General features: G+C 40.0%; 1 protein-coding gene across 1 annotated transcript; it reads left to right on the top strand.

Annotated features, from left to right (window-relative positions):
• The first annotated feature begins 292 nt into the window (after positions 1–292).
• Positions 293–8,766, top strand: LOC119315678 (ent-kaurenoic acid oxidase-like). The gene is made up of 8 exons (XM_037590206.1): positions 293–471; positions 1,234–1,356; positions 1,473–1,589; positions 4,976–5,035; positions 6,852–7,005; positions 7,421–7,951; positions 8,465–8,583; positions 8,670–8,766. The coding sequence occupies exons 1-8, from the start codon at positions 293–295 to the stop codon at positions 8,764–8,766; spliced, it is 1,380 nt and encodes a 459-aa protein (XP_037446103.1).
• The last annotated feature ends 1,002 nt before the right edge of the window (positions 8,767–9,768 follow it).

Raw genomic sequence — 9,768 nt, 5'->3', positions numbered from 1 at the left:
CCATCTAACCCTAATCCCCATTCTCTCCTTCGTTCCCTCAGCCACCACAACTGCCCACTCCTGATTCCGGCAGCTATCGCCGGCGCGCTGCACACCGCCGAGGTCGGCTCTTTCGGCTCCATCCTCCCCCTGGCAAGATTTTCCCTTCCCGGCCTCTACCGCTCGCCCAAATCCTACACCCGTGCTAGGGTTTCGGCCTCTCTCATTGCCTTTGTTATTGGCGCATGTCTGATGGCCTCTGGCAGCTCTTCTCCACCGTCTTTAGCGCCCCCACGTGCGCCCTCACCTTCTGATGTTCCACCTCGAGCAGGGTGGCGCGGAGGATCTCCTCCCCCAGGATCCACAGACGTGGCGCACCCTGCAGCCGCCCCTCTGGGAGGAGGGCGGACACTGCGTCCTTGTCCTACTCGATGACGGTCGCGGCGAACGCTGGTGCTGCTCCTCATTCTCGACCTTCAAGGAGGATCACTGGTACAACAGAAGCACGCCCTTCCCCTGAACAATCGCCATGGCGTCAGGTAAGGTTGTGCTGCCATGCCTATATTGCCTGGAGTAAACAATTTGATGGGACAGATTGCTTGTGCTAGATGTGGTTAGTCTGTAGTGGACATCTTGTTTTTAATTTTGGGGACAAATTGTTGTCAAATATGCAATTTAATCTTTTACCAGAAGCGGGCTGCCTACTTCGCTGCGCCGCTCTTTTTCCAGGTTAACAATCCGTTTGTTATTTGTTTGTGGGTCTGTTGCGCCTTTTTGCTGGGTGTTGGGCGTTGCCCTGCTAGATGCATATAATGTTTGCATCTATACACACCTGTGTTGAGCATTGGTAATCATGGTTTTCAGTAGCCCTGAATTATAAGCTCAGGCAAGAGCATACCAATTCTGGTGTTGTCACTACAAAATATGTACAGCAAGGGGCGAAACAATAATCAAATACTGTGAGCGTGTTCAAAGAATCTATATTATCATACACAAATCAATATTTCTTAAAAATCTATATTGTTAGAAGAGTGTTCAAAGATTTGCTTATTCAAATAACTCTATCAATTGTATAAATAAGGGATCAAACTGTCAAATAGAATGGATCCTGAAGAAATGCTAATGCCAATTATATTTAGAGAAAAACTTACCAATTAATTGGCAATAAAATCATAGCTGCAGCCTCCAGTATAGAGTTGTTGATATTTATCCGAGGTTACAGCTGTAGCCTACACAATCTTAATACACACATAGGAGAAGAGAACTTGAAGGTGGGAATTCTGAACCATATATAGTTGTAGCTGGATATAAAGATAAAAATAACATATATGATATAGACACAGGACCTGTTCTACAACCAGCACTCAGCAATTACAGGTAACACAAACATGCACAAGACTTCGCTGAATAATTTGAAGCACCGGAGATAACATACGAAGCAACAAAATGATGTCTTTTGGTTACTTGGTGTACTTGGCTGTACTATTTATTAGGGTTGATTTCTATCCTACTAATGACTACTTCCTTCTCCACCCATCCAATGGTGTACATGACGTCCTCCTCCTTGACGTGGCTGTCCCCAACGAGCTCTCTCCTCCGGAGGAGGTGAAGTAGCTTGTCCACCACCCCCTTGGCCTCCTATCCTGCACCACATGAACGAGCTCACCGACGGTTGCGTTCTGCCCTCCTAGCGTGGTGAGCTTATCCCATTTCCCCCCTTTACGCCCAAATCTGGATGCTACCTGCAATCTAAATACGAATCATGTTTTTGTTCAGTTTAGTGGTGGATTCAATTGCTTAGATGAACATGTGAGCTTGGTTAGTTGCTGATGCTTTTGTGGATCTGGTTCTCTTGCACTGTTACACATAATTTAATCAGTGCAAGCTAATGCTAATCCATAGTATGATATAGCTAAAAAAATTCTAAGATGCACCGGTCTTCATGTTGATTTGGTACAGATCTGTTGGGAGTTAATTTGGTAACTTCAACCTGTTAGATATAAATTCAGTTGTGACTCTGTATCTTGCCAGAATCGACTTGTTTTGCAGATGCGTGTATGTAGTACTTGAGAAAAAACCGAATTATTTACCTGAAACACTGTCTAATTATTAACTGGAAATAACTATAAATTTGGATGTCATAAAAATGCGTAAATATTAAGAAACCACACACATTGTCAGAATATGCAAGCCGTTTATCTGGATTATGTATCATTCTAAGTAATCATATATATGTAGCGCAACATACATGTGTTAGTATGTCTAATTTCTTAGATATACACCTATTAAAAGGAAAATAATATATGTGGATTTCAACGTTGTTTTGACATGTTTAACTTGCATGGATTTATAAATTGTAGTTAGCCGTGTCTGTGGTTATGTTGATGTGAAATTTCTGATCAGTTCAAGTGTCGAGACTTGCAAAATTGGAATTAACCTTCTCTCATGATGCCCAAAAACATCCTTTTAATGCCACTGGAATAGCTCCAGAGTTGATGATGATCTTTAGCCTGGTAAGATAAGGTAGAAGTATGGCTAACCGGATGTTTAGCCTGGTGTGTGAATTAAAAAGAACTGAGGGATGCTAAAACATTCATATATGTAGGTCAGATTATATTACAAATATATGTAGGTCACTGTAATAGTATTCTTATTGAAAATGGAAAAAATGTACTACGTGATAAGTAGGCTAGAACTAAAAAATTGCTAGTCGTTGTGTATTGCATATATCTTTTTGCTTGGATGCCAAAAATTATCTTCTTTGTGGCTTGATTAACTTCCTTTTTCTGTTTAATCCATTTTGAATGAGATTACTACCAATAACAGATAGTATGGAGGGGGAAACAATGTTTTACTGTAATTACATTGTCTTCACTTAGAGTTATCTTTTAATGTCACCAGCAACTGTTTCTGTGTTACCTCATAGATTCACTCAATAGAAGACACTTGAAATATTGTGCAAATAACTAGCTAGCATTGTGAATTGTGCATTATTTAGTTGAGATATGACATATCATCCTAATTGTGTAGTTCCTAGAACTCATGTGTCACTGTATTGAATCCCTAGATGATCTCCTTGGACTAACATGCCAAAGTTAATCTTAGATATGGTGAACTATAAATTTATAATGATCAAAACTGTTTGTATTGGTTAATTAATGAGTGTACCAAGCATTTGATGGTTTGGGAACAAAGTATGAATATTGAATGCTATACAATCAGAATGTTTATACTAACTTTTTATGCCTTTTTAGCTAAATATGTAAGGGCAGGTAATGCCCGTAATATACTGAAGTGTGATACTACATAATATTTGTTGTATTTATAGTTACTATTTTTATATGTGTAATAATACATACAAAAACTGACTTCTACTTGATCCAATCCTTTATGTCTTCTACACAATATCTGTTGTATCTGTAGTCGGACTATTTTTATCTATAGGAGTATCTTACAAATGTATTTTCATCTAGATTAATCGTAAGCCACATATGCCAGATCTTTTTCTTGTGGAATATCATATATAGGTATTCCATCAAGACATAATCATCATGGAATTGTTTCATTCTTTTTTACCTTTTGAGAAACAATGGCTAGGAATTTTCATTAATGCGCATTATTCAGCTGGGCTGCATTTCTTATCAAGTTTACTGTAGTGATTTTTTAAAATAAGAAAAACGGAGTTTACTTCCAACTCTATTGATCTATGTATGCTCATCATTTCTTTTTATTGCCACCAGTTGTTTCTTCTCACACCTTTGTTAATGTGTTGCACTACTTTGCATCCTGGGAGTGAAAAAATATAGAACTTGATAATGTGTAGTAAGCTACTTGTAGTTAACCTACTGGCTGTAATTTTTTATAATGCAACATATTTTTCATCATGTGGTAGATATTGGTTATGGTAGCATTTTCAACAAGAAAGACATGCGTTTTAACAACTTTGGCATGGACGGGTGGATCTGCCGCTTGGAAGACCCCTAGTTGGTGTGTGGCCGCCTGATACGAGTGGCCATCGCTTGGTGGGCGTGGTGCTGGTTGTAGAGTAGGATAGTGTTCTTCGGGACATGCTTGTAAAATTAAGGTTTTTTGGGTCTTTTTTTCCACTCCTATAGAAGTGTATTTTTGGATATGTTGTTGTAATTTTGTTTTTCTAATGACATGAGCATATACTTTCTGTCAAATTCTTATTGGCGTAAATTTTCCATGGAAAATGAGAGATGCGTGAATTTTAGTGGGCCTTGAAATTAATGGGCTTAAATTATAATTGGGTCGATTGCTATATGGGCCGCCACTCTTGGACATGGCTGAAATTTAGTTGGCCAAAACTTAGATGGGCTGATTACTACACAGGCTGCCATGTCAGATCCATGTCATATGGTGATGTGGCATAGAAGTTAATGCCGTTATGAGCACCATAGTCATGACGGTCAAGATCCGTCATGGCCGGTGACGGTTTTCGATGATCCTCATGGAGTGTACGGTGGTCAAATTATGACGCGATATACATGACGGATTTTAAATCCGTCACACATACCTTTGCATGACAATTTTACATAGGTCTGTGACGGACTGAAACTGTCATGTATTAACAATATTCTTGTAGTGCAGAGCAAGAAGAAGAGAAATTATTGAAAACTCCGAAGAAGCATCATGCTGCTATTGGATATACTCTTGATGATCTTAAGGGCATTAGTCCCACTCTATGCCAGCACAAAATAAAATTGGAGAAAGACGCTAAACCGGTTGTTGATCACCAACGACGGTTAAATCCTAAGATGGAAGAAGTGGTAAAAAAAGAAATACTAAAACTTCTGGAGGCAGGTATAATTTATACCATTGCTGATAGTCAGTGGGTAAGTCCAGTCCATTATGTCCCTATGAAGGGAAGTATTACTGTTGTTTCTAATGATAAAGATGAATTGATCCCACAAAGAATTGTTACAGGTTATAAAATAGTAATTGATTTCCGAAATTGAATAAAGCTACTAAAAAGGATCATTACCCTGCGAGACTGGGCGGATAAGGGTACCATTGTGGCCGCCAAGGAGATAAAAAAGATAATCAACTGCAAATCACATTACTTTATTGGAAATACTAACGCCCACATGTGCGGGCATTTGCATCTCACCCATATGTGTGGATCCACGACCGTTTGTGGTTGCACGAATCTTGGTATGTTTGTGGTGCCACGTAGGACTGGGCTGGTGTGTGGTCATTCATCTGGTCGCCCACACGTCCGTTTTCACCACACGGAGGGATCGATTGTGAGCGTTTAGCAATTCACCCACACGTTAGTTTTCGCTCACGCACAGGTGCTAGTGTGTGGGCATTTATCAGTTCGCCCACAAGCCCGTCTCCTCTCCCACACCCAAAGCTGCTAGTTGCCATGTGTTTTGTAGGATACATGGTAACTGCCTTAGTATGCTTGTAAGCAGATGGCAACTCTCTATTTTACCCGTAAATGTTAGTTGCCATGTGTTTTGCAGGGGACATGGCAACTGCCCTAGTGTGCTTGTAAGCAGATGGGCAACTCTTTCTTTACCCGAACATGTTATTTTGTCATGTCTCTTTGTAGCGCGACACGACAACTGCCTAGTGTTACTAGGTGGCAACTCCTAAAATTTTCAAATCATGACAACTGTAGTAAAGCGGATCAAACATGGCAACTGCCTAGTATTAGTAGGTGGCAACCCTTAAACTTTTCAAATCATGGCAAATATAGTAAACCAGACCATACATGGCAACAGCTGCAGTTGTCCAAAAATGGCATCTGGCACTTGACCTGAGATGGCAACTGTAATTGAGCAACCATGGCAACTGTAGTTGTCCGACATGGCAACTGTAGTTTAGCGACATGGCAATTGCAGTTAAATAAACATGGAAGAGGGTCCAAACCATGGCAACTGCGGGGCGCGTGGTGACTGTCACGCGGGATGTGTGGGACCATGAGGTAGGAGGCCTGACGTACGGGCGTGTGGGCGTTATCTATTTTGCCCGCACGTAGGCATGTGAGACAGATCGCGAGAAAAAAGAAAGGCGTGTGGGCATTACTTATTTAACCCACACGTAGGCGTGTGGGCTGATCCTCTTAGACACCACACAAAACATGTGGGCAGACTCCTTAACACCCACACGTGTGGGTGTTATTGGCGTCCTACTTTATTAGGAGTTGACTGCTTTTTTTCTCTACAGTACCAAGGATTATGAAATGTCGTTCAAATCACATTTTCCTCAACAGTTTCACACATGTGGCTAAAGTTGTCATCCGAAAAGAAAAATATATTAAAATTAGCTATCCGAAAAAAGTTATTATGCTTGACAACTAAAGTTGTCATCCTCGCATCACTAAACTTGTCATGAAAAAATTCGGCGTTGCCATGTGTTCACATCACAGCTGTGACACTTATGATAGTCCCTTTTTCCGATTTTGTATTTATTGCAGTTGTATTGTTTTTATGCAGTTGTACGTTTTTTATGCAATCGCACATTGTTATTTTTGCTGCAGTTGGACTTCCTCTTTAATTTTGTTGTTGTTCTTGTTGTTGAAATTGCACTTTTTTGTGCAATTCTACTCCATTTTTCTAGTTTAAATTGAACGTTTGTCTGTGCCATAACTTTTTTGTTTGTGTAATTGTAGTTCCAAGAGGAGTGCAAAAACTGGCTGGAAATCTGAAATTTGTTATTCGCCATGGGCTACAAATATGTTCTATATATTGTGTTCAAATTTTTAATTCATTGTAGAAATCTAGTACTAATAAAGAGGCAAAACGTAGTTGAACATTTGTGCATAAAAACTGGTTGGGCAAACAATATTATCATAATTAATCCAGTGCAATAATGCTAAACTCAAGCTTGATTAACCAATGGTTGCAGGTGACTTTTGCCAACATCTGCAAGATGTTCATAAGCATGGAGTCGTCGCCTTTGACAGACAAGTTTGATATGTGGTTCGGCAAATTGCTTGATGGTCTACGGGCATTCCCCTTTGATATTCCAGGGACAACATCTCACACTGCACGAAAGGTATTTTATTTGCTCAATTTTTGCCCATTTTTCTAAATGTATATATCTAATTCCACCAAAACAAATACTCCCTTAGTCCCATAATATAAGAGCGTTTTTGACAATACTGGTGTCAACAACGCTCTTATATTATGGGACGGAGGAAGTACTTGTTTGTAAATTAATGATCTTGACCACCCATTCTTTCTCCACTACAAGCATGGTAGTTCATGTTCTAGAAAATGTGTGTAATTTTGATATAGAAATGTGCAACCACGTCAACTCTTAAAATTCCACTCAATCGGTTGTGAAATTCTAAACCACTTAATATGCAATCTGGTTTTATTCCTTCGAGATATAACAAGTACGGTTTTACAATCATATTTTGTACCGTAGAAAAATTAAGAAAATAATCTTACAAATTAATGATATGCAGTGTCGCCAGAAGCTAGATGCCGTCTTCCGGGAGGAGCTGCAAGCAAGGAAGATGTACAAGGAGTGTGATGATCTTATGAGCGGATTGATGCAGATGAAGGATGAGCACGGGAAGAAATTGAGTGACGAGGAGGTGGTACATAACATCATCTCCCTCGTCATCGCTGGCTACGAGTCCACTACCATCGCCATCATGTGGGCTGTCTACCACCTCGCAAAATCCCTGGTTGTCCTTGCTAAGCTTCGGGAGGAGAATGTAGCGATGAGCAAAAGCAAAGGTGGGTCTACGTCAACGGGTTTGATGATTACCCACGATGACATCCCAAAGATGAAGTACACCGCGAAGGTGGTGGAGGAGACAATTCGGATGGCCAACATCGCCCCCATGGTCCACCGTGTGGCGAACAAGGATGTGGAGTACCGCGGCTACACCATACCAAAGGGATGGGCCGTGCTGGTGTGGTTGAGATCAGTGCACACCGATCCCAATTACTACCAGGATCCCCTCTCCTTCAATCCTGACAGATGGGATGTAAGTATGCTATCTAGTACTTGTCATGTGCAATTCATGTTTATCATCATGCATCGATCAACTCAGGAAAAAAACCACTCCTCCTCTAGAATATCGGTTTGCTTCAGATTTTTTTCCTATTTGAGCTCACTTAACCACCTTAAGCTACTATATTTCAAAGCAATTTATCCCCTGGCCAGTTTTCGGAAAACAAAATGATGGCTAAAAAAATCTGAATAAAATAAAACCATATATACAAGCAAGTTATATGAACTATGTGCATGTGAGTTGTGGTTAAAAAATATGACCATGTACTATTTAAGTAAAAATAAAGCAAATAACTATATTACCATTTTTACACAGTTCCCATAAGTGGCCCTATTTCGAAACAAAAGGTTTGTGTGCATAAAATTCACACACCATATCCTACATAGATGATATTATTTGCATTTTAGAGTGAAAAATAGAAATGATTTTTTGAATTATAGAAGCTATATTCTTTGCGTGATAATCTAAGAGGGCATATGAATGCAGGGACCGGCAAAGCCAGGAACATACCAGGTGTTCGGAGGTGGCCCTCGGATCTGCGCAGGCAACATGCTCGCTAGGCTGCAGGTCACCATCATCCTGCATCATCTCTGCGTTGGCTATGAGTGAGTAGAACACTAGCTCTGCTTAGCTTAAGTAATTAACTAAGTTAGGATATAAAGAAGATATTGATTCATATTTAATGTATCATATGGGAGTTGATCAATCCCGATGCACAGATTAATTACCTTCCGCACCCAAGGCCAGTGGATGGCGCAGCCATGACCTTTCGTAAGCTTAGCACCTGATCACACGATCAATTGAATTGTCGTGAAATAAACCAGTCTACTGTACTGCATGCGTGTATGTTTGTATTGAGAATAATGTATGATCATATCAGATCTGCAGTTAGCCTATCTTTTCTTTGAACATGAGGTTGTTGTTCATTATATATGTTTCTTTTCTAAAGGAAATTTGTGCTTATATCTAAATTTTCCCTCGGAATGGAGGTTTCCTCAACCATTTCTGATTGCCACATATCAAACCATAGCAGTGTTAAAGTACAATAGCAGGATCCTGGAGAGATCTCAAGTAGGCACACAATGAAAACAAGTTATGTCCTTCAGAGTTGGAAGCACGTCTGTGTTCAAGATGGTGTTTGAAACACCGCTTCATATCTGGGGTGAAAATCCTTTTTGTATCCTTGATTTGTTAGTCTCGGGAACGATGAACTTGCGTCATTATCTTGTTCAAGGTGTTGTCTCGTAGGAAGAAATACTTGTCTGACCATTTACAGTCAGACTGGACGACGAAGACGCGGGAGCGTTTAATTCTTCTTGAAGGCATTATCGCTCGAGAAGTCGACTTAATAATAAGTGTTGATTTGAAACCTTTAACATGGTTCGTTTGTAGTTATCTATGTCTTGTACTCTATTTGTCGATGATTGCGGCCTCGTTGCCATACATCAACTTTACAAAAATGATTGTATGCATCGCAACGATCAAGAGGCCGGAGGTTTCAAACTAAATTTTCCACTACACGTAATGATGACAAATATATGCATTTTTCTTAACTAGACCTAATTCGTAGACACGTCCTTTTCTCAGTATCAAGCGGCACATCAAGATGTTGCCTGAGTGTGGCCATAGTTGCACGCCATGAATTTGATGATTTAGAATCAAAACTGAATCGAAATGGTAAAAGTGGCTTAGATAAAACAATTGTTCTCACTACAATGCACAAACATGTCCGCTAGCAGTACGAATGTTATAATGCAGAATTGCATATAAAACGGCTAAATAGGCCTTAC

Source organism: Triticum dicoccoides, chromosome 6A, assembly GCF_002162155.2.
Source record: "Triticum dicoccoides isolate Atlit2015 ecotype Zavitan chromosome 6A, WEW_v2.0, whole genome shotgun sequence".
NCBI lineage: Eukaryota > Viridiplantae > Streptophyta > Magnoliopsida > Poales > Poaceae > Triticum > Triticum dicoccoides.
The sequence above is the reverse complement of the archived record's forward strand: the minus strand, read 5'-3'. Positions and strand labels throughout refer to the sequence as shown.